The 25,086-nt window shown below is 43.4% G+C and overlaps 1 protein-coding gene across 3 annotated transcripts in view; it reads left to right on the top strand.

The window, feature by feature from the left end:
• Window positions 1-25,086, top strand: part of slc40a1 (solute carrier family 40 member 1) — a 72,311-nt gene that overhangs the window by 13,497 nt on the left and 33,728 nt on the right. For 2 of the 3 annotated variants that reach the window (XR_011592680.1, XM_070875845.1), the window contains exons 4-5: window positions 14,831-14,946; window positions 16,572-16,698. Coding sequence is in view for 2 of the 3 variants with exons in the window: in XM_070875845.1 (XP_070731946.1) it covers window positions 14,831-14,946; window positions 16,572-16,698 (243 nt within the window). In the remaining variant the exon portion in view is untranslated. The remainder of the gene's footprint in view (window positions 1-14,830; window positions 14,947-16,571; window positions 16,699-25,086) is intronic. The other variant, XM_070875846.1, reaches the window with a different exon arrangement.

Below are 25,086 nucleotides of genomic sequence, written 5' to 3'. Positions count from 1 at the left end.
CGAGCCTGCTCCATCATTCAATAAGATCGTGGCTGATCTGATCATGGACTCAGTGTAGGCTGTTTGTTTTGTTCACTCTACTCTGATTCTTAGACCTCGGAACTTATAGTGGGAAAGGACAAGATGTGACACAAAATTTAGGCTTAAGCCAGTGTTCGTTTTAGTACGCAACAAAAACCAACTAAAAACTACAGGATTAGACTACTGAGAGAAATTTGACATTAGACATACAATTGCCAGAGATTCGTGGTTGTTGATTCCATGACCTGTTGGTTCGTCTTCTGGCCGTTCTCTGCAGCTTCTGTTCCTTTCCTTCCATGCCTGCTTGTTGTTTCTTCCTGTGTTCTTCCTCCTGCTTCTGCTTAACCTGCTTATGTGTCCATGTCCGTATATTTATATCCAGGTTTTGAATAAGTTTCCCGCTGGGACGAAATTCGATTATTGATCTGTTTAACTGTTTGGTGATGAGTTTGAATGGCTACTAATTTGCACACGGAGTCGACATTGCAAAAGATATTTCCTTATGCTGAATGCTGTTATCCAAAAATTTGCATTCTGTGCGATCTTTTGTTGTCTGGTCTTATTACAGACTCGATGTCTTCAGTGGTTGTTTTCTCCACCCTGGTCAATCAAGTTCAAAGCCTCACATAACAACTCCATTGTTGTTATACATAAAGTCAGTTTTATGTCCTTGAGAGAATGTTCTTAATTGTCCAGCTTAATTCAAAAGGCTTGGATCAATCAATTTTTTGGTTCATGGTCTGCGTTTTTCTGAAGATTAGTAACATTACATCAGCTCCACTCCCCTGCCCGCTCCCCATAACCCTTTACTCCCTTATCGCTCAAACATCTGTCTATCTCCACCTTAAATATATTCAATGACCCAGCCTCCACAACTCTCTGGGGCAGAGAATTCCACAGATTTACAACCCTTTCAGAGAAGAAATTCCTCCTCATCTCAGTTTTAAGTGGGCAACCCATTATTTTGAAACTATGCCCCCAGTTCTAGATTCCTCCACGAGGAGAAATATCCTCTCTGCATCTATCTTGTCGAGCCCTCTCAGTATCTTACATGCTTCAATAAGATCACCTCTCATTCTTCTAAACTCCAATGAGCCTAACCTACTCAACTTTTCCTCATAAGTCAACCCTTTCATCTCAGGAATCAACCTAGTGAACCTTCTCTGAACTGCCTCCAATTCAAGTATATCCTTAAATACAGAGACCAAAACTGTACGCAGTACTCCAGGTGTGGCCTCACCAATACCTTGTACAGTTGCAGCAGGACTTCTCTGTTTTTATACTCTATCCCCTTTGCAATAAAGGCCAATATTCTATTTGCCTTCCTGATTATCTGCTGTACCTGTATACTAATTTTTTTTGTTTCATGCACAAGGATCCCCCAGGTCCCTCTATACTGCAGCCTTTTGTAATTTATCTCCATTTAAATAATAATTAGCTTTTTTATTTTTCCTGCCAAAGTGGATAACCTCACATCTCAAATTATATTCCGTCTGCCAAATGTTTGTCCACTCACTAAGCCTGTCTATATCCCTTTGCAGATTTCTTGTGTCCTCCTCACAACTTGCTTTCCCACCTATCTTTGTATCATCTGCAAACTTGGCTACATTACACTCGGACCCTTCATTGAAATAAATTGTGCCCCAGCACTGATCCCTGTGGCATCCCACTAGTCACCGTTTGCCAACTGGAAAATGACCCATTTATCCCTACGCTCTGTTTTTTGTTAGTTAGCCAATCCGCTATCCAAGCTAATATATTACCCCCAACCCCATGAGCTTTTATCTTGTGCAGTAATCTTTTATGTGGCTTATCGAATGCCTTCTGGAAATCCAAATACACCACATCCACTGGTTCCCCCATATCCACCCTGCCCATTAAATCCTCAAAGAACTCCAGCAAATTTGTCAAACATGATTTCGCTTTCATAAAACCATGCTGACTCTGCTTGACTGTATTATGCGTTTCCAAATATCCTGCTACTGCTTCCTTAATAATGGACTCCAGCATTTTCCCAATGACAGATGTTAGGCTAACTGGTCTATAGTTTCCTGCTTTCTGTCTGCCTCCATTTTTAAATAGGGGCGTTGCATTTGCGGTTTTCCAAGCTGCTGGGACCTCCCCAGAATCCAGGCAATTTTAGTAGATTACAAAAAATGCATCCACTATCTCTGCAGCCACTTCTTTTAAGACCCTAGGATGCAAGCCATCAGGTCCAGAGGACTTGTCCAACTTTAGTCCCATTATTTTACTGAATACTTCTTCTTTAATGATAGTGATTGTTTTAATTTTCTCCCTCCCTATAGCCCCTTGATTATCCATTATTGGGATGTTTTTAGTGTCTTCTATCATGAAGACCGATACAAAATATTTGTTCAAAGTCTCTGCCATTTCCCTGTTCCCCATTATTAATTTCCTAGTCTCATCCTCCAAGGGATCAACATTTACTTTAGCCACTCTCTTTTTATATCCCCGTAGAAACTCTTACTATCTGTTTTTATATTTTTTGCTAGTTTACTTTCATAATCTATCTTCCCTCTCTTTATTATTTTTTTAGTCATCCTTTCCTGTTTTTTTTTAATTTTCCAATCTTCTGGCTTCCCACTAATCTTGGCAACTTTGTATGCCATTGTTTTCAATTTGATACCATGCTTTATTTTCTTAGTTAGCCACGGATGGTTATTCCTTCTCTCAAAGTCTTTCCTTCTCACTGGAATATATTTTTGTTGAGAGTTATGAAATGTCTCCTTAAGTGGCCACCACTGCTCATCAACCGTCTTACAATTTAATCTATTTTCCCAGTCCACTTTAGCCAACTCTGCCTTCATACCTTTGTAGTCTCCTTTATTGAAGCTGAGGACACTAGTTTGAGATCCATCTTTCTCACCCTACATTTGAATTTGAAATTCAACCATGTTATGATCACTCTTTCCGAGAGAATCCTTTTCTAGGAGATCATTTATTAATCCTGTCTCATTACACTGTACCAAATCTAAGATAGCCTGCATCCTGGTTGGTTCTGCAATTTACTGTTCAAAGAAATCATCTCGGATACACTCTAGGAACTCTTCCTCAAGGCTACCTTGGCCAATTTGATTTGTCCAATCAATATGAAGATTAAAATCGCCCATGATTATTGCCATTCGTTTTTTACAAGCCTCCATTATTTCTTGATTTATCTCCATCCAACAGTATAGCTACTGTTAGGGGACTTATAGACTACACCCACCTGTGAATTCTTCCCCTTATCATTTCTTATCTCCACCCAAACTGATTCTACATCGTGATCTTCTGAACCAATATCATTTCTCACTACTGCAAATACCCTGAATATTCAGTTCCCAGCCTTGGTCACCTTGCAACCACGTCTCTGTAATGGCTATCAGATCATACCCATTTATATCTATTTGTGCCATCAATTCATCTCTTTTGTTACGAATGCTGCGTGCATTCAGATAAAGAGCTTTTAATTTTTTTATTTTTTTTACCATTTTTCAGTGCTTTGACCCCACTTTCTGATACACTCTTTACATTTATACATTCTGTCCCTTCCTGTCATGCTCTGGTTAGCGTTTCTCCCAGTGCTACCCTGCTCTATTGCCTTCTCCTTGCTCTTTGACTTTTTAATTTCTGCTCATCTGAACCCTCTCCCCCCACTATTTAGTTTAAAGACCTCACTACAGCCCTAGTTATTTGATTCGCCAGGACACGAGTCCCAGCCTGGTTCAAGTGAAGCCCGTCCCAATAGAACAGCTCCCTCAGATCAGCCATGATCTTATTAAATGGTGGAACAGGCTCAAGGGACCAAATGGCCTACTCCTGCTCCTATTTCTTATGTTCTTACCCCAGTACTGGTGCCAGTGCCCCATGAACCAAAGCCCATTTCTCCCACACCAGTCTTTGAGCCACGTGTTTATCTCTCTGATCTTATTTGCCTTATGCAAATTTGCTTGTGGCTTAGGTAGTAATCCAGAGATTATTACCTTTGTGGTTCTGCTTTTTAATTTAGCTGCTCATACTCCCTCAGCAGAACCTCTTTCTTTGTCCTATCTATGTCGTTGGTATCCACGTGGACCACGGCAACTAGATCATCCCCCTCCCACTCCAAATTCCTTTGCGGAATTTGCAGAATAAATGTTGCTCGAGTGTTGTTGAAGTCTTGACAAAGTGTCCCAGAAAGTCTCCCGATGTGTTTCAGAGGTCCTCTTCACAGCTCCAGCAGCAGTGAACATGAAATGGTGAGTATCCCTTTAAGTAGCATTTGAAATCCACATCAAAGGCATGTTTAGTCCCAAACAGCTGGTTGCTGGTAGGAGAGGGCATTAGGACAAGCGTTGGCCACCAAAATGCTGCACAGGCTCCTTAATGAATGCTAGCAGGCATTTTAAGTAACAATCAGAACCTTAATGGGCCTGTGGGTGGCTGTTCTTAGCATAGGCTTCAACCCCTTTAACAAGATAGCGTCTTGCACTAAATGCGGGCTAAATCAGCATTGCAGCTCAAGACCCCACCTTGACCACCTTAGACAATCGTTAGCGCCTGAACGAACTGCGGTAAATCACCCACCTCATTGCTTAAGGAAATATTCTAAGTTGTCTTTCTCGGATCCAAAGTAGATGACCTCACACTCGCATTCCAGTTTATTCCATGATTGACAAAGATCTCATATCCTAGGGATGAATTATTAATGTCTAGTTATAAATATAAGTAAGTGTATTTGTCACTATTGCCTGCATTCATTTATGTTAAAGTTGTATTTTCAAATTTTTTAAATTAATAAATGAAAAATTACATTTTTATTCATGGTGATTGTCCAGGAAGCTCTATAATGTGAAGCATCTCCTCTGGTCAGACAACATAAGAACATAAGAAATAGGAACAGGAGTAGGCCATTTGGCCCCTCGAGCCTGCTCTGCCATTTAACAAGATCATGGCTGATCTGATCATGGACTCAGCTCTACTTCCCTGCCCGCTCCCCATAATCCTTTATTCCCTTATCACTCAAAAATTTGTCTATCTCCGCCTTAAATATATTCAATGACTCAGCCTCCACAGCTCTCTGGGGCAGAGAATTCCATAGATTTACAACCCTCTGAGAGAAGAAATTCCTCTTCATTTCAGTTTTAAATGGGCGGCCCCTTATTCTGAGACTTTTGTCCCCTAGTTTTAGTTGCCCCCATGAGTGGAAATATCCTCTCTGCATCCCCCTTGTCGAGTCCCCTCATTATCTTATAAGTTTCGATAAGATCACCTCTCATTCTTCTGAACTCCAATGTGTGTAGGCCCAACCTGCTCAACCTATCTTCATAAGTCAACACCCTCATCTCCGGAATCAACCTGATGAACCTTCTCTGAACAGCCTCCAATGCAAGCATATTCTTCCTTAAATAGGGAGACCAAACTGTACACAGTACTCTAGGTGTGGCCTCACCAATACCTTGTACAGTTGTAACAGGACTTCTCTGCTTTTATACTCTATCCTCCTTGCAATAAAGGCCAACACTCCATTTGCCTTCCTGATCACTTGCTGTACCTGCATACTAACTTTTTGTGTTTCATGCACAAGAACCCCCCAGGTCCCTCTGTACTGCAGCACTTTGTAATTTTTCTCCATTTAAATTATAATTTGTTTTCCTATTTTTTCTGCCAAAGTGGATAACATCACATTTTCATACATTATACTCTTATCTGCCAAATTTTTGCCCACTCACTAAGCCTGTCTATATCCCTTTGCAGATTTTTTGTGTCCACTTCACAATTTGCTTTCCCATCCATCTTTGTATCATCAGCAAACTTGGCTACATTATACTCGGTCCCTTCATCCAAGTCATTAATATAGATTGTAAATAGTTGAGGACCCAGCACCAATCCCTGCGGCACTTCACTAGTCACTGTTTGCCAACTGGAAAATGACCCATTTATCCCGACTCTTTGTTTTCTGTTAGTTAGCCAATCCTCTATCCATGCTAATATATTACCACCAACCCCGTGAACTTTAATCTTGTGCAGTAACCTTTTATGTGGCACCTTATCGAATGCCTTCTGGAAATATAAATACAGCACATCCACTGGTTACCCCTTATCCACCCTACTCATTATAACCTCAAAGAACTCCAGCAAATTTGTTAAACATGATTTCCCTTTCATAAAACCATGCTGACTCTCCTTATTGAATTATGCTTTTCCAAATGTCCCGCTACTGCTTCCTTTATAATGTACTCCCAATGTATTTTCCCAATGACAGATGTTAGGCTAACTGGTCTATAGTTTCCTGCTTTTTGTCTGCTTCCTTTTTTAAATAGGGGCGTTATATTTGCTGTTTTCCAATCTGCTGGGACCTCCCCATAATCCAGGGAATTTTGGTAGATTACAACCAGTGCATCCACTATCTCTGCAGTCACTTTTTTTTAAGACCCTAGGATGTAAGCCATCAGGTCCAGGGGACTTGTCTGCCTTTAGTCCCATTATTTTACCTAATACTACTTCATTAGTGATAGTGATTATATTAAGTTCCTCCCTCCCTATAGCCCCTTAATTATCTGTAGAAACTTCATATTAATCCAGAGGTCTCTAATAGGAAGATTCAGACCCATAAGGAGAAGAATAGAATCACTATTACAAATATCTTACTTTATAACAACTTATAGTTTTTGTATAACATTAAAGAAAGATCTGGAAAATAAGAGGCGGGACTATTGTTTTCATCCAGCACAAAGATTGGTAAGCTATTGTATGTGGTAGAGGAAGCAGTGGTGCTGGCACATACAATAGAAGCATAGTAGGAAGCTCAGAAGCTAAACATTTCAATTCTTTATCATTGCTGCTTGTTGTCTGATGTCACCTGGGGTTGCTGTGCGTCAATCACTCCTGCAGTCTTTTTGATTGTCCTGTTAGGCCTTTGTGATTCTAATTTGTTTCTTCTTGATCTTTTTGTCCCTGACTCAGATTTTGTTTGCGTCCCCTTGACTTTGTCTATCTTTTTCTCTCCTTTCATCGTTATGATTCTATAAATGAATCTTTCTCTGTTTATCTCTCCAGTTTGGCCTTTATATCAATGCAGCTTGGTCTTTATGGGGATGAAATTAATGGTTGCACCCGATGTGCATTATTGGGCAGTAATTTGGTGCGTAACAGTAACAGATGATTAGAACATTTTTGTTAACATTCCCCAAATTCCTAAAAGGTTTAGTACATGTTAACAGACCCAGCATTCATATTGTTTTTTGCATTTATTAAACACCAGTTAAAGACAAATGTGCAAATTTGCACATGTTTGCCCTCTCATCCACATTGCATTAATTGTACCTGCTCTAATGGTGGCATTAAGGCAGTGGGGAGAGTCAGCAGAGATCCACCATGCAAAAGATGAGGCAATGAAAGAGTAGCTTAGTTGTTTTTGGCCCACACAGTAGTATGGAGTGTATTAAAGACAAGTCTTCATTTACAGAACATGTTGGAGGTGGAGGACGAGCAGCATGTTAGGGTTAGTGGTCAAAGGTCATTGGAGAAAAAAAACAGGATTCTCTACTGTTCACTGGTAAAGAGCTACTTTGATCTGACCAAGGAGCAAGGTGTAAGGAGATTATGTGTCCCTAAAGAAGCCATAGATGAATTGTTCCATTTCCTGGAACCAAACATGCAGCCAAGGAGCAACATTCGCATGGCGCTGGCAAAGATGGTAAATTGACAACGGCATTCAAAATCTTTGCCACAGGTTCCTTCCAGGCATGGCTAGAATTTATACCCTGAGTCAGTTAGTTTGTGGTGCACTCGTAAATTAGCCAGGGCACAGATGTCCTGTTTTGACATTAAAATTGGTATAGTAGAGTGATAGGAGAGGCTGACAGGGGTGTTCCCAGGAAGCTATCAACTGCACTCATTTGGCCATTAAAATACCTATGCAAAAATTCCATGGCACTCATCAACAGAAAATAATGTCCATTGATGAATAACCAAACAGTCTGTAACAACTACAAAATAATTAAGCGTGTGAATGCAGTTTCCAAGGAATATTCACATTGCCATATTGTAAGGAAGTAACAAATTTCAGAATGAAGACAAGTTGATTGGCTGACTACTCAAAGATATAATTACCGGTTCAAAACGTGATCTGTATAAACCCCTAGAAAACAGCATACAATAAAGCACATTCTAGATGTGGGATTATTTTGCAGTCATTTTATGAGATAAAACATTGGTACCAGTATCTTGACTGCAGCAAGGATCCCCTACAGTGTGACCCAGAGAGAGTTGGCAGGATATTAGTGGTGTACTACATTCTGCAGAGAGCAGCCATAACAAGAGGCTAAGACATATTTGAGGAGAATGAATAGAAATAAATCATGGCACAGGAGTTGGGAGGGAGGTGGAAGATGATAACAAAGGTTTGCTGGGCTCTCATTGAGAAATTCTTTCCCAGATATCTGCTTTTATGTTTAATTGGACTTTTTGCCCCTAAAAAATGCCACCTTGGCTCAGTAGTAGCACTCTTACCTCTAGGTTGAAAAGTTATGGGTGTAAGTTCCACTCCAGGACGCATGCATTTAATCTAGGCTGACACTTCAGTGCAGTACTGAGAGAGTGCTGCATTGTCAGAGATACCATCTTTTGAATAAACTGAGATCTCCTCTGCCTGTTCAGGTTGAGATAAAAGATCACATACCATTTTTGTGAGGAGAGCAGGGAGCCAAGGTCTGAGATTCCTCCATCACCATCCCTGGGTATGGCCTGTCCCACGGGCAGGACAGACCCACCAGAGGTGGCAGCACAATGGTATACAGTCAGGAGGGAATCCTCAACATTGACTCCGGATCCCATGAAGTCTCAAGGCATCATGTCAAACATGGGCTAGGAAACCTCCTGCTGATTACCACCTATCGCTCTCCCTCAGCTGATGAATCAGTACTCTTCCATGTTGAACACCACTTGGAAGCAGGACTGAGGGTAGCAAGTGCACAGAATGTACCAAGAGTGGCTCGGTAGCACCACTACTGACCAAGCTGGCCGAGTCCTGAAGGACATAGCTGTCAGATTGGGCAATGTGAGAACCAACATGTGGGAAATACCTACTTGATTTCGTCCTCACCAATCTACCTGTCACAAATGCATCTGCCCATGACAGTATTTGTAAGAATGACCACTGCATAGTTCTGGTGGAGAAAAAGTCCCGTCTTCACACCATCGTGTTGAGTGGCACTAGCACCGTGCTAAATGGGATAGATTCAGAACAGATTTAGCAGCTCAAAAATGGGCATCCATGAGACATTGTTGGCCATCACCAGCAGCAGAATTGTATTCCATCACAATCTGAAATCTAATGGCCTGGCATACCCCTCACTCTACCATTATTACCATTGACATCAAGCCAGGCGACCAATCCTGGTTCAATGAGGAGTGTAGAAGAGCATGCTGGGTGCAGCACCAAACATACCTAAAAATGAGGTGCCAACTTGATGAAGCTACAACACAGGACTGCATTCATGCTAAACAGCAGAAGCAGCATGCTATAGACAGAGCTAAGTGATCCTACAACAACAACAACAACAACTTGCATTTATAAAGCGCCTTTAACGTAGTAAAAAGTCACAAGGTGTTTCACAGGAGCGTTATCAAACAATTTTGACTCTGACTTACATAAGGAGATATTACAACAGGTGTCCAAAAGCTTAACCAAATTGTTGGGTTTTAAGAAGAGTCTTAAAGGAGGAGAGAGATGGAGAGGCAGAGAGGTTTAGGAAGGGAATTCCAGAGTCTAGGACCTAGGCAGCTGAAAGCTTGGCCACCAATGGTGGAGCGATGAAAATCAGTGATGTGCAAGAGGCCAGAATTGGAGGAGCGCAGAGATCTTGGAGGATTGTAGGGCTGGAGGAGGTTACAACAACAACAACAACTTGCATTTATAGAGCACATTTAATGTAGCAAAACATCCCAAGGAACTTAACAAGAGCAATATCAATAAAAACATTTTTCACACCGTATCACAGAAGGAGATATTAGGACAGATGACCAAAAGCTTGGTCAAAGAGGTAAGTTTTAATGAGCATCTTAAAGGAAGAGAGAGAGTTGGAGAGGTTTAAGGACAGAATGTCAGAGCTTAGGGCCAAGGTATCTGAAAGCACGGCCGCCAATGGTGGAGTGATTAAAATCGGGCATCTGCAAGAGGCCAGAATTGGAGGAGCGCAGAGATCTCGAAGGCTTGGAGAAGGTTACAGAGATAGGGAAGAGTGAGGCCATGGAGAGATTTGTAAAGGATGAGGATTTTAAAATTGAGTCATTGTCGGACCGGGAAGAAGTGAAGGTCAGCAAGCACAGGGGTGAATGAGACTTGGAGCGAGTTAAGATACAGGCAGTAGAGTTTTGGAGCAACGCAACAAATCAGATCAAAGCTCTGCAGTCTTGCCTCATCCAGTCATGAATGGCGGTAGACAATTAAACAACTAACTGGAGGAGGAGGCCCCATGAACATCCCCATCCTCAATAATGACGGAGCCCAGCACATGAGTGCAAAAGACAAGTCTGAAGCGTTTGCAACCATCTTCAGTCAGAAGTGCCGAGTGGATGATTCATCTCGGACTCCTCTTGAGGTCCCCACCATCACAGAAGCCAGTCTTCAGCCAATTTGATTCACTCCACATGATATCAAGAATCAACTGAGCGCATTGAATACAACAAAGACTATGAGCCCCAACAATATCTCAGCTGTAGCTCAGAAGACTTGTGCTCTGGAACTAGTCGCATCGCTGACCAAGCTGTTCCAGTACAGCTACAATCTGCCCGACAAAATGGAAAATTGCCCAGGTATGTCCTGTCCACAAAAAGCAGGATAAATCCAATCTGGCCAATTACTGCCTCATCAGTCTACTCTCAATCATCAAAAAGTGATGGAAGATGTCATCAACAGTCCTATCAAACAGCACTTACCAATAGCCTGCTCACTGATGCTCAGTTTGAGTTTCGCCAGGACCACTCGGCTCCAGACCTCATTACAGCCTTGGACCAAACATGGACAAAAGACTAAATTCCCAGAGTGAGGTAGGAGTGACTGCTCTTGACATCAAGACAGCATTTGGTCAAGTGTGGCACCAAGACGCCCTAGTAAAATTGAAGTCAATAGGAATCATAGGGAAAACTCTCCACTGACTGGAGTCATACTGAGCACAAAGGAAGATGTTTTGGTTGTCTCAGCCCCAGAACAATCGCTGCAGGAGTTCATCAGGGCAGTGTCTTAGGCCCAAACATCTTCAGCTGCTTCATCAATGACCTTCCCTCCATCATAAGGTCAGAAGTGGGGCTGTTCGCTGATGACTGCACAATGTTCAGTGCCATTCACAACTCCTCAGATAATGAAGCAATCCATGCCCACATGCAGGGTGACCTGGACAACATTCAGGCTTGGGCTGATAAATGGCAAGTAACATTTGCGCCACACAATTGCCAGGCAACGACCATCTCCAACAAGAGAAAGTCTAACTATCTACCCTTGACATTCAACGGCATTACCATCATTGAATCCCCCATCCATCAACATCCTGGGGGTCACCATTGACCAGAAATGTAACTGGACCAGCCACATAAATACTGTGGCTACAAGAGCAGGTCAGAGGCTAGGTATTCTGTGGTGAGTGTCTCATCTCCTGATTCCCCAAAGCCTTTCCACCATCTACAAGGCACAAGTCAGGAGTGTGATGGAATACTCTCCACTTGCCTGGATGAGTGCAGCTCCAACAACACTCATGAAGCTCGCCACCATCCAGGACAAAGCAGCCCGTTTGATTGGTACCCCATCTACCACCTTAAATATTCACTCCCTCCACAAACAGCGCAACATGGCTGCAGTGTTTACAAGATGCACTGCAGTAACTCACCAAGGCTTTTTCCACAGAACCTCCCAAATCTGTGATCTCTACCACTTAGAAGGACAAGGGTACATGGGAACACCACTATCTCCAAGTTCCCCTCCAAATTACACACCATCCTGACTTGGAAATATATCACCATTCCTTCATTGTTGCTGGGTCAAAACCCTGCACCTCTCTCCCAAACAGCTCTGTGTACCTTCAACACACGGACTGCAGCGATTTAAGAAGGCAGCTTAGCGCCAACTTCTCAAGCACAATTAGGGATTGTCAATAAATGCTGGCCTTGCCAGTGATGTCCACATCCTGTGACTGAAATTTTTTTTAAGTTCTCCTGGGGACCAAAATTGCCCATTGCCCGAAATGAGTCGCACCTACTGTTCTTGAAGCGTTCCCACCGCCCCAATGCATGGGGCTGCTAATGTGGAGCAATTCAGCACTTTGTGTTTTTTTTTGGCATGGGGCAGAAGTGGCCTCATCTTCGGGGTGGAAGTGGAGGTGGGTCAGAGTAGCCGTCACTAGTGGGGTGGAAGTGCAAGGCATCAGCGCCACACTTATGTCGTCATCGCGGTGGTGCGTCACAAAGTTCCTCTCCTTCACTTAAAGGGGAAGGCCGCTGCAAACTCTGCAACCACTTCAGTGGTAAATACTGGGCCACCAGGGAGGGTTTTGACCGGGCCAGTGGCCTGGCACCCAAGAGGAGGTGCCAGGCTGCCTGTTGGCAGCCCGGCCGACAAAATAAAAAAAGAATCCCCAGCAGCGCCACCTCCCCTTTAAGGGGGGCTGCGCCACCAAGCCACAGAAAGGGCACTGACAGCAAAGCTATCAGTACCGACCGGTGGCGCCACTACCACAGGGCAATTTTCAAAAGGAGAAATTTCCCGAGAGGCAATTTCGGGAAGGGGTTGCCGCCAGAAGGTAAGGGGTCGGTGCGTACATGACGCAATGGGAAAATGGGCGGAGTGGTCCTGTACACCACTCCAAAACTGAGAAAGGCCAATTTAGAAAATTGCGGCTCCTCTGCAGAGACATGCAGCCAGTCCGCACCCATCCATGGTCGCCACTTTCAGGCGGCCACGGGCCTTATAGAAACGGGCAATTTCAGCCCCTTGGTGTCTTGGCCAACATTGATTCTGAAACTAAAACCACCAACACAGATTAACTGGTTATCCATCTCATTGCTGTTTGCGGTTCAAATTTTCAAAGAATCAGACAATGATACAGCACAGAAGGAGGCCATTTGACCAGTCGTGCCTGTGCCGGCTCTCCGGCTCTTTCCCCATAGCCCGGCAAATTTTTACCCTTCAAGTATTTAACCAATTCCCTTTTGAAAGTTGCTGTTGAATCTGCTTCCATCAACCATTCAGATAATGCATTCTAGATCATAACAACTTGCTGTGTAAATTATTTTTTCCTCATGTCAACAACAATAGCCTGTACTTATATTACACCTTTAACATAGTAAAACGTCCCACAACGCTACACAGGAGTGTTCTAAGACAAAAATTTGACAACCGAGCCAGTAAGGAGAAATTAGTGCAGATGACCAAAAGGTTTGTCAAAGAGGTAGGTTTTAAGCAGCATCTTAAAGGAGGAAAGAGAGGTAGAGAGGCGGAGAGGTCCAGGGACAGAATTCCAGAGCTTAGGGCCTAGGCAGCTGAAGGCACGGCCAGTGATGGTCGAGCGATTATAATCAGGGATGCTCAAGAGGGCAGAATTAGAGGAGCGCAGACATCGCGGGTGGTTGTGGGGCTGCAGGAGATTACAGAGTTAGGGAGGGGCGAGGTTCTGGAGGGATTTGAAAACAAGGTTGAAAATTTTGAAATCAAGGCATTGCTTAACCGTTAGCCAATGTAAGTCAGCAAGCACAGGGGTGATGGGTGAATGGGATTTGGTGTTCAAGGATAGAACGTGGGAAGCCAGCTAGGAATGCGTTCAAATAGTCAAGTCTAGATGTAACAAAGGAATGGATGAGGGTTTCAGCAGCAGCTGAGCTGAGGCAGGGGCGGAGGCGGGCAATGTTATGGAGGCGGTCTTAGTTATGCCGCGGATAAGTGGTCGGAAGCTCATTTCAGGGTCAAATATGGTACTATGGTTGAAACAGTCTGGTTCAGCCTCAGACAGATGCTATGGCGAGGGATGGAGTCAGTGGCTAGGGAACGGAGTTTGTGGCTACTGTTTCCTTTGCCAATTACCTTAAATCTGTGTCCTCTGATTACCGACCTTTCTGTCACTTATACAAAAGCAAAGTACTATGGATGCTAGAAATCTGAAATAAAAACAGAAAATGCTGAAAATACTCAGCAGGTCAAGCAGAATCTGGTGGGAGAGAAACAAAGTTAATCAGGTTGATGACCTTTCAACCTCTTACATGCAACAGTGTTGAATAAAGCCTACTTTCTTTCTTGTATGGAAAACAATAGGTAAATAGAGCTGTTGCAGAGAATCTCACCTACTTGAAGTACATATCAGAAATTTGCAGGCATTTGATTAATTGATGGAAAATCTGGGTTGCGGGGTGAGGGTTGGAAGGAGAGGGGGGAAGCCGGCCCACGATTCCTCTATGTATGCTCCCAGTGAGGTTCCCTGCTGGCCGCAAATAATTTCATAAAATGGATTCATCAATGCAAGTAATCCTAAACGGGGTGAAATTCCACCTGTTTACTGAAATCCTATTCTGTACTCATGCTTTTTCAATAAAATTATTGACTCAGGACTTTCGCTCCCAAAGAGTCTTGTTGCTTTTTTCTGAATACTTGCAAGATATTTTATTTATACTTATTGATCTGTGTATAGAAATTGTGAAACATTAGTATAATGGTGTAAATGACTAAATTGTGGGCAAACAGCACTGCACTGATATTCATAGGTTTTTATTTTACAAAATAATTTTGTGAACAATCGTAATTCATTTCAGTATAACTAACGCAAGTCTTTTTTTAATCCTGCGATAGTTGCCCAAACATCCTTGATTGTTCAGAATGTCTCAGTCATCATTTGTGGTGTTATCCTGATGATGGTTTTCCTGTTTAAATCTCCTCTTAACACCATGTTCCATGGATGGTTACTTGTAAGTCTTCATTATTAATTGTTCAATGCTTCAGTTTTGACATTTTCAACTGTGCCAGTCTTTAACTGAAATAATGTAAATATAAACACACATACATCAATATGTTATTTCAAACAATGTAAGCCCCCATGTTAACCCTGCCCCTTCAGCAGCAATGGTGCAGGCAAAGGTGATAAAATGGCAGGCGGGTGCTACCTGCTGCATTCTTACAGCATCTGTGCCCCTGCCATTCTAACTCCTGTGTTTTAGAGAGCGCCGAGTCCGTCTGCTCCCGGGGCCTCATAAATATTTAAATGATTGGAAACCGATGATGTAATTTAGACCCCAACGCGAATTTAATTAAAAATTTACAAATCACGCTCAGTCCCGGACCTGCCAGAAATAGCTGCCAACAAGCCACACCGGAGCCAGAAGAGACACAGGTAAATGCAATTGAATATTTTGTTTTAACATTTCTTTGTGGGCTAGAAGGAGCATTCCTGCACTCTTGGGCCTCCTGGGCTCCAGGCTTCCCTCCCCACCCCTCCTCTAACTGTGATCATCTCAGACCTTCCCCCAGCCAACTTACCTTGTCGGCGCTCCCGTTTCCTTAGGACCACGGTGATGACCCACAGCTGTGCGATTTCTTGCTCCCGCCCACTGGCCTCCATGCCATCCCCATCGGCTTCGGTTGGGATTCATCGTGGACCGATTTAAATGAGGCCCAGGAGTTAAGGTGACCTGGACTTCATGCTGGCCCTCGCAATCCCTCCCCAGGCTAAAATGGGGGCTCTAGTCTTTGCCCTAATGATATCAAGAGCTGTGAGAGTGTGTGATAATTGAAATTGTTTCCAATGCTTTCCAGTACTTTTGTTTTACTGTTTTGAATTAACCTCCTTTAGACCATTGTACTGCTTAACAACATAGTAAATGCAAGTGCAGGCTAACATTTATAACTATGTGTTGTCCATTGTCCAGTGTTTTAGCAAACTAGCAGTTTTCCTAGTCATTACAAAACGCTGTCTGTGGAGGTCATGAGAGAGGTTACACTGACATAAAAAGTCATTCTAGCTAACTCTGCTTGTATTAAATTGAAGGGTGTATATTGTCAGAGATCTTTTGCACATTTTTGAATTACTGTTCAAGTTGGACAATTAAATATGGCAGGGGGAATCCTAAAATGCCACAAGCAGTAAGAATGTTTGAGGAATTTCAGATGAAAGTTACATTTTTAACAACTTTTTGTATTATTAATCCAAACCTCTGCTGGTCTCTTTAATTGTACAGACTGCTGATGTTAAAAGAACAGGCCACTCTGTACTGTTATTTAAATCATGCCTTTCCCTACGATGGTGTCCAGCCTTCTAACTTGGGGGATGATGTCCAGAGAACAAGTAGCAAGTCCTGTTAACCCCATGAGAGAGATCAACAGGAGATACATAGGGTGCCTGACCTGTTGACTTGAAGCCCTCGATATGAGTTAATTTTTCTCATGTTAGCAAATGCTCAAACATTATCATTCATTTAAACCAAACTAGTATCCATCGAAGAAAACTAGAATGTAATGTTGATGTTATTTTTTAAAACACAAATGTGAGTCTTTTAGCGGTTTCCCCTAATGCTATTTTTGTTTACATTTATTATAGACGGCTTGCTACATTTTGGTCATTACCATTGCCAACATTGCAAATCTAGCGAGTACTGCTATGGGAATCACCATTCAGAGAGACTGGATTGTTGTTGTTGCGGGTGAAGACAGAAGCAAATTGGCAGGTAAAAGTCAATGCGGTACTCTTTAATCCCGATGCTGTATGAAGAGCGTACATTCTGGAACTGCACAGAAACATTTGGTCATTTCTGATGAATCTGCAGATTAGTGCATTCTTTGTCTAGAATTAGAAGCTCTGGTTTGGTGTGAAAACTGCTCACTAGATAACATTGCAAAAAAAAGCAGATCATGATGTCATAACTCATAAAAGCCAAAAGACAAATGAAGGTCAGCTTAATCTTGTAATTCAGTGCTTGCATTGGGTAATTATATTGGCAATTCTTCCATATCTGATCATCTGTTAATAAATAACCTGTGCTCATGCTACCAAGAGTGTTATGTGCAGCACTGTTTGATATCATGTTCTGTTTAGGGCTCCTCTATGTTTTATCTTGGACCAGTTTGTAAAGAATAAATCAATTATACTGCAAGTCAAGGCCTAAGTCTTTCCCAATAGATTTACTCAAGGATAATCATTGATGAATTTGTTAAAAGTGGCAGTATGTTGTATCAGCTGTTCTATATGTGAAGCAGCCATCGTGATCTATTTTAGTGGGGAAGATGGTAATTATAGAGCACTCAGCCCCTTCAAACCTCAACCATATCAGCTCTACAACGACGTAGTTGGGAAAGTCAGAATGAAATGGAACTATACAGACCAGCTAATAGCTGACACTGCAATTGGCCTCGGCGCTCCTGGGCTAAAAAGGGCAAAATCAGGCATGATACCTGCTTTTCGGCATCCTCTCGTGATCCCTGCTGGATATTGCACTCCTGTCAATACCAGACAATGACAGGATTGGGTTTGGCTGTGAAGCATTTCTCCATAACCCCATGGAACTGCACCCCAGCAAAGGCTTCTGTCATGTATGTATGCTTGGGGTTACTAGCCACCAGTTGGCGCCTCTGTCGGAGGTCATTGGGCTGTACGCACGTGTGTGCGGCCCAGGTATAAAAGGCAAGCCACTTTGGGCCCTAATAAAGCAGAACCAGGTTTGTACTTGTGTTAGTTTACAGTATTCAGTCTATCGAGTTATTACATACATAACATTTGGCGACGAGGTAAGTTAAGAACCTTCACATGCAAAAATGAGCACAATTGGAATTCTGGAAAGATTCATGGAGGGAGAGTACTGGGCAGATTTTGTAGCTCATCTGGACCAGTATTTGGTGGTCAACAAAATGGAAGAATCCACTGACGCAGTTAGGGCGGTCTTCCTCACGTTTTGCGGTCCGAAAATCTATGGACTCATAAAGAATCTTCTCTCGCCTGCAAGTTCAATGGACAAGGACTATGAGGAATTGTATGCTCTGGTACGTGACCATCTCAAACCAGAAGAAGGCATCATCATCTCAAGATATCGATTTTACAAGCACATTCGTTCTGAGGGCCAGGATGTGTCGGAATTTGTTGCTGACCTAAGACATCTAGCTGGACTGTATAAGTTCGAAAACGTGTTGGGAGACATGCTGCGGGACTTTTTTGTAATCGACATCAACCACGAGCTACTGGCGGTGGAGATGCTGGATTTGAGCAAGGCCATCACGATTACCCAGGCATGCATGACGACAGACAAAAACTTAAAGCAGATATCATCGAAAAATCGGAACTCGACAAGTACTGTAAACAAGATTGTATCATCGTTTGGCAGAGCTGCATATGGCATGGCCTACTCGACTGCGTATGCGAAACCTGTGCTGCCCAAAGTTTGCCAACGGAAATGAATCCGATTTCACCATGTTGGCATTGTGGAGGCAATCATCGGCCTCATCAGTGTCAGTTTAAACCGTACATTTGTAAAGGCTGCTCGAGACTGAGGCATCTCCAGCACATGTGTCCGCAACTGAGCAAGCGGGCTGCAACACATCACATGGAGGATGATGACCAGTATAGTGCAGATCAGGATATGCAATCCGAGATACCAGAGGAGGAAGTGTATGGACTGTATTCATTCCTAACAAAGAGCCAACCGATAATGATTAATAACTTAACGGTGTGCCAGTACCGTTGGAATTGGACACGGCTGTGAGTCAATCAATAATGAGCCAGAGGACATTCAACAAGCTGTGGAATATTAAGGCTGTGTCGCCTCGGCTGAGTCCAGTCAATGCCAAGTTGCGTACGTACACTAAAGAACTCATAATGGTGATTGGCAGTGCAGTAGTCAAGGTGTCGTATGATGGTGCGGTTCATGATTTACCGTTTTGGATTGTTCCAGGCAATGGTCCAAAGCTGTTCGGCAGGACTTGGCTAGAAAAAATCAAATGGAATTGGAACGATATCAAAGTGTTGTCGTCGGAGGATGATACTCCATGTGCTCTCGTGCTGAGCAAATTCCCCTCGCTGTTTGAACCAGGCATCGGCAATTTCACGGGAGCCAAGGTGCAGATCCACATGGACTTGGATGCAAGACCCATCCATCATAAAGTTCGGGCAGTTCTGTACATGATGAGGGAGAAGGTCGAAATCGAATTGGACAGACTTCAACGTGAAGGGGTTATATCACCGGTCGAATTTAACAAATGGGCTAGCCCCATTGTTTCTGTATTGAAGAGTGATGGCACTGTCAGAATTTGTGGAGACTACAAGGTTACGATCAACTGAGTTTCGAAACAGGATCAATACCCGTTACCGAAGGCTGATGACCTGTTTGCAACACTAGCCGAGGGGAAGTTGTTTACTAAACTGGATCTGACATCGACCTACATGACACACGAGCTGGTCGAGACGTCGAAGAAACTTACGTGCATCAACACTCATAAAGGACTGCTTATCTACAACAGGTGTCCTTTCGGAATTCGCTCGGATGCAGCCATATTTCAGAGGAACATGGAGAGTCTACTGAAGTCCGTCCCTAGAACTATCGTGTTCCAAGATGACATCCTGGTCACAGGTCGTGACACCGCCGAACATCTGAACAACCTGGAAGAGGTTCTACATCGTCTGGACAAAGTGGGACTCAGACTGAAACTTTCGAAGTGCATCTTCATGGCAGGGGAAGTCGAATTCCTGGGGAGGAAAATTGCTGCTGACGGCATCAGGCCTACGGACTCGAAAGGCCATCAAAAATGCACCCAAGCCTCAGAATATGACGGAGCTGCGTTCGTTCCTTGGTCTACTCAACTAATTCAGTAATTTCCTACCTAGATTGAGCACTTCATTAGAGGCACTGCACATGTGCTAAGAAAAGGCGACAACTGGATTTGGGGTGCGTCTCATGATAGAGCTTTTGAGATAGCTACTAATCTGCTTTGCTCTAACAAGCTGCTGGTACATTATGATCCATGTAAGCGTCTAGTATTGGCCTGTGATGCTTCGTCATATGGAGTTGGTTGCGTGCTCCAACAAGCTAATGAGTCGGGTAAACTACAACCTGTTGCATATGCTTCTAAAAGTTTGTCAAAGGTGGAAAGAGCCTACAACATGGTAGAAAAAGAAGCATTTGCCTGTGTGTATGGGGTTAAATAGATGCATCAGTACTGTTTGATCTTCGGTTTGAACTGGAAACAGATCACAAGCCACTCATTTCATTGTTTTCGGAAAACAAAGGTATAAATACCAATGCATCGTCCTGCATCCAGAGGTGAGCGCTGACATTATCTGCCTATGATTATGTCATTCACCATAGACCTGGCACCGAGAATTGTGCTGATGCATTGAGCCGTCTGTCATTGCCCACACCGGAGATGGAGACGCCACAACCTGCTGTTAGTTATGAATGCTTTTGAAAGTGAAGGAACCCCTGTCACGGCTCACCAAGTTAAGACCTGGACCAGCCAGGACCCAATATTATCGGTTGTGAAACGTTGTATCCTTAGTGGTGATTAGTCTGCCATACTCAAGCAAATGGGTGATGAGATCAAACCTTACAACCGTCGCAAAGATGAATTATCCATTCAGTCAGATTGTTTACTGTGGGGTAATCTGCCTAAGAAAGGCAGAGAGAAATTTGTACATGATCTAGCACTCATCCCGGTATTGTCATGATGAAAACCATTGCCAGGTCTCATGTATGGTGGCCTAGAATTGACTCTGATCTGGAATCATGTGTGCATCAGTGCAACACTTGCATGCAGCTAAGTAAAGCACCAGCAGAATCGCCGCTGAGTCTGTGGTCGTGGCCATCTAAACCATGGTCCAGGATCCACATCGACTTTGCAGGTCCCTTCCTGGGAAAGATGTTTTTAATTGTGGTGGATGCATATTTCAAGTGGGTAGGGTGTATAATCATGTCATCCAGTACATCCACAGCTACCATTGAGAGCCTTTGCGTCATGTTTGCCACTCGTGGTCTGCCCGACATCGTTATAAGTGACAGGCGGACCTTGCTTCACTAGTCTGGAGTTTCAAGAGTTCATGAAACTCAATGGTATCAAACATGTGAGGTCAGCACCATTCAAACCCGCATCCAATGGTCAAGCAGAGCGTGCTGTCCAAACCATTAAGCAGAGTATGAAACGTGTAACTCAAGGTTCACTGCTTGTCATGCACATTGTTTAGTTACAGGACAAGGCCCCACACACTTACCGGGGTCTCCCCTGCTGAACTATTGATGAAGAGAAGCCTGAAACTCTGCTCTTCTCCCATGAAAACAAAAAATGATGACTGGCCTCTGTGATAAAGTTCAGTGGCTCAAAATTGCCATTTTATTTTCTGTGCATTGGTCAAAATTGATTTTACGAAAAGAAGAATAGTGTATAAAGTATAATTAAAAAAGATGAATACCTACATGCATTATTATTAACGGAGGAAGAGACTCCCTATTAAAACACCCACTCTGGGGAGGTTAATTTAATTTTTAAAGAGGCTGAGGTCCCAGCACTGAGCCCTGCGGCACTCCACTAGTCACTGCCTGCCATTCTGAAAAGGACCCGTTTATCCCGACTCTCTGCTTCCTGTCTGCCAACCAGTTCTCTATTAACATCAGTGCATTACCCCCAATATCATGCGCTTTGATTTTGCACACCAATCTCTTGTGCGGGACCTTGTCAAAAGCCTTTTGAAAGTCCAAATACACCACATCCACTGGTTCTCCCTTGTCCACTCTGCTAGTTACATCCTCAAAAAATTCCAGAAGATTTGTCAAACATGATTTCCCTTTCATAAATCCATGCTGACTTGGTCCAATCCTGTCACTGCTTTCCAAATGCGCTGTTATTTCATCCTTAATGATTGATTCCAACATTTTCCCCACTACTGATGTCTTGCTAACCGGTTTATAATTACCCATTTTCTCTCTCCATTTTTAAAAAAGTGGTGTTACATTAGCTACCCTCCAGTTCATAGGAACTGATCCAGAATCAATAGACTGTTGAAAAATGATCACCAATGCATCCACTATTTCTATGGCCACTTCCTTAAGTACTCTGGGATGCAGACTATCATGCCCTGGGGATTTATCGGCCTTCAATCCCATCATTTTCTCTAACACAATTTCCCGCCTGATAAGGATATCCTTCAGTTCCTCCTTCTCACTAGACCTACTGTCCCCTAGTACATTCGGAAGGTTATTTGTGTCTTCCTTCGTGAAGACAGAACCGAAGTATTTGTTCAATTGATCTTCCATTTCTTTGTTCCCCATTATAAATTCACCTGAATCCGACTGCAAGCGACCTACGTTTGTCTTCACTAATCTTTTTCTCTTCACATATTTATAGAAGCTTTTGCAGTCAGTTTTTATGTTCCATGCAAGCTTCCTTTCGTACTCTATTTTCCCCCTCTAAATTGAACCCTTAGTCCTCCTCTGTTGAATTTTAAATTTCTCCCAGTTCTCAGGTTTGTTGCTTTTTCTAGCCAATTCCAAAGATTCACAACCCTCTGAGAGAAGAAATTCCTCCTCATTTCTGTTTTAAATGAGCAACCCCTTATTCTGAAACTATGTCCACTAGTTCTAGATTCTCCCAGCCTTGGTCTAGACGACACTGAGACCAAGGCTGACCCCCAGTTTCAGAAAGGAAGAATCTTAAGGTAGACTCTAATTGACAAGTTTACTTATGTCCTTGTTCCACCCAATGTACAAACAGACCTATCCTTATGTGCACAGTGAAGTCAACCAATATAATTCCCATCATTCCTTATTTGAACTACCATAGATATCAATCTGTTCCTCTGCTGTCAACTTATTCTGGCCCATTCCAAGGAAACTCTCAGGACACAGTTAAATCAAAATAAACCCATTTCATGCTTCACTATTAATGTGTGAAGTGCATCTATGTTTGCTGTATCTCACCACAGTGTCAAACCCTTTGTCAACTACCTAACCTAGTGATTCCCCAGTGGGAGGAAGAAGTGTATTGAATGGCTGCTGGGTGTTACTGTGCCTCTTAAGATGGAAGTAACTCCAAGTTTAATGCTGCATTGGCTGCCTGGTCCTGCACTCTATCTGTCACATTTAAACACTGGCAGTAAGGCTCCCTTTCCAATTGAACTTACATGACACTACTGTGGCACGACTGTGGCACAATGAATGCCTGAGTGTCAATGAATTAGTGAGTAGGAAGGAGAAAGAATAAAAGCAAAGGATGGCACCAGCTTTGGGGAGGCCTCCCAACTATCTCCCATTTCCTTTTTTGGAGGTCTTAATCCTTGTCATCATAGGCGGTCCCTCGAATGAGGATGACTTGCTTCCACGAGTTCACAGGTGTTTCAATAAAGGACCCGATGTTCCAATCCCAAACTCCAATTGAGGGGGTGGAAGATGCCTGTGCGTGGATTCTTTTTAGCGTGTGATGACCGTTGCACACCAGCCACCACACGGGCTTGACAGAGCTAGGTCTTGGTCCAGTGGCAAGGATTAACCAAGACGACTGGAGACCTGCTCTGCTGCACGGACCTAGCGCGCACACATATCGCATGTGGGCTGGCCCGTGCTGCCCCTGAGCCCTCGGCTCTTCTGGGCCCTGTAACTTCATCTGTCGAACCTCTGCCACAAACACTCGCCGCTACTCTGCCCCAAGCTTCCCACTCCTCTGTACCTGCCGATGTTCCTGCCCACGCTCCAAAATGGCATCACCCAGTCGCCCATCTCAAAATCCTTGGAGCAGCTCGCGCTGCAGGTTAAAGTGGTATGCTGCTCCAGCTCTTTTATAGACCGACCTGCGGAGCTGTTCTCTCGCAGATCGGGGGGCTACGATGTTCCAGGACCCGCTGCTCCAGCTTCTATGAGATCCCCTCTCATTCTTCTAAATTCCAGTGAGTAAAAGGCTAGCCGATCCAGTCTTTCTTCATATGTCAGTCTTGCCATTCCGGGAATTAGTCTAGTGAACCTTCGCTGCACTCCCTCAATAGCAAGCACAGATTAGGAGACCAAAACTGCACACAATACTCAAGGTGTGGTCTCACCAAGGCCCTGTACAACTGCAATAAGACCTCCCTGCTCCTATACTCAATCCTCTCGCTATGAAGGCCAGCATGCCATTTGTTTTCTTTACTGCCTGGTGTACCTGCATGCCTACCTTCAGTGACTGATGTGCCATGACACCCAGGTCTCGTTGCACCTCCCCTTTTACTAATCTGTCACCATTCAGATAATAATCTGCCTTCCTGTTTTTGCCACCAAAGTGGATAACCTCACATTTATCCACATTATACTGCATCTGCCATGCATTTGCCTATTCACCTAACCTGTCCAAGTCACCCTGCAGCCTCTTGGCATCCTCCTCACAGCTGACATTGCCATCCAGCTTAGTGTCATCTGCAAACTTGGAGATATTACATTCAATTCCTTCGTCCAAATCATTAACATATATTGTAAATAGCTGGGGTCCCAGCACTGAGCCCTGCGGTACTCCACTAGTCACTGCCTGCCATTCTGAAAAGAACCCATTTATTCCCACTCTTTGCTTCCTGTCTGCCAACCAGTTCTCTATCCATGTCAATACATTACCCCGATTACCATGTGCCTTAATTTTGCACACTAATCTCTTGTGTGGGACCTTGTCAAAAGCCTTTTGAAAGTCCAAATACACCACATCCACTGGTTCTCCCTTATCCACTCTACTAGTTACATCCTCAAAAAACTCTAGAAGATTTGTCAAGCATGATTTCCCTTTCATAAATCATAGAAACATAGAAACATAGAAAATAGATGCAGGAGTAGGCCATTCGGCCCTTCGAGTCTGCACCACCATTCAATAAGATCATGGCTGATCATTCCCTCAGTACCCCTTTCCTGTTTTCTCTCCATACCCCTTGATCCCTTTAGCCATAAGGACCATATCTAACTCCCTCTTGAATATATCCAATGAACTGGCATCAACAACTCTCTGCGGTAGGGAATTCCACAGGTTAACAACACTCTGAGTGAAGAAGTTTGTCCTCATCTCAGTTCTAAATTACCTACCCCTTATCCTAAGACTGTGTCCACTGGTTCTTGACTTCCCCATCATTGGGA

Source organism: Pristiophorus japonicus, chromosome 3 (genome assembly GCF_044704955.1).
Source record: "Pristiophorus japonicus isolate sPriJap1 chromosome 3, sPriJap1.hap1, whole genome shotgun sequence".
Taxonomy (NCBI): domain Eukaryota; kingdom Metazoa; phylum Chordata; class Chondrichthyes; family Pristiophoridae; genus Pristiophorus; species Pristiophorus japonicus.
Note: the sequence above shows the minus strand (reverse complement) of the source record. Positions and strands in the feature narration are given on the sequence as shown.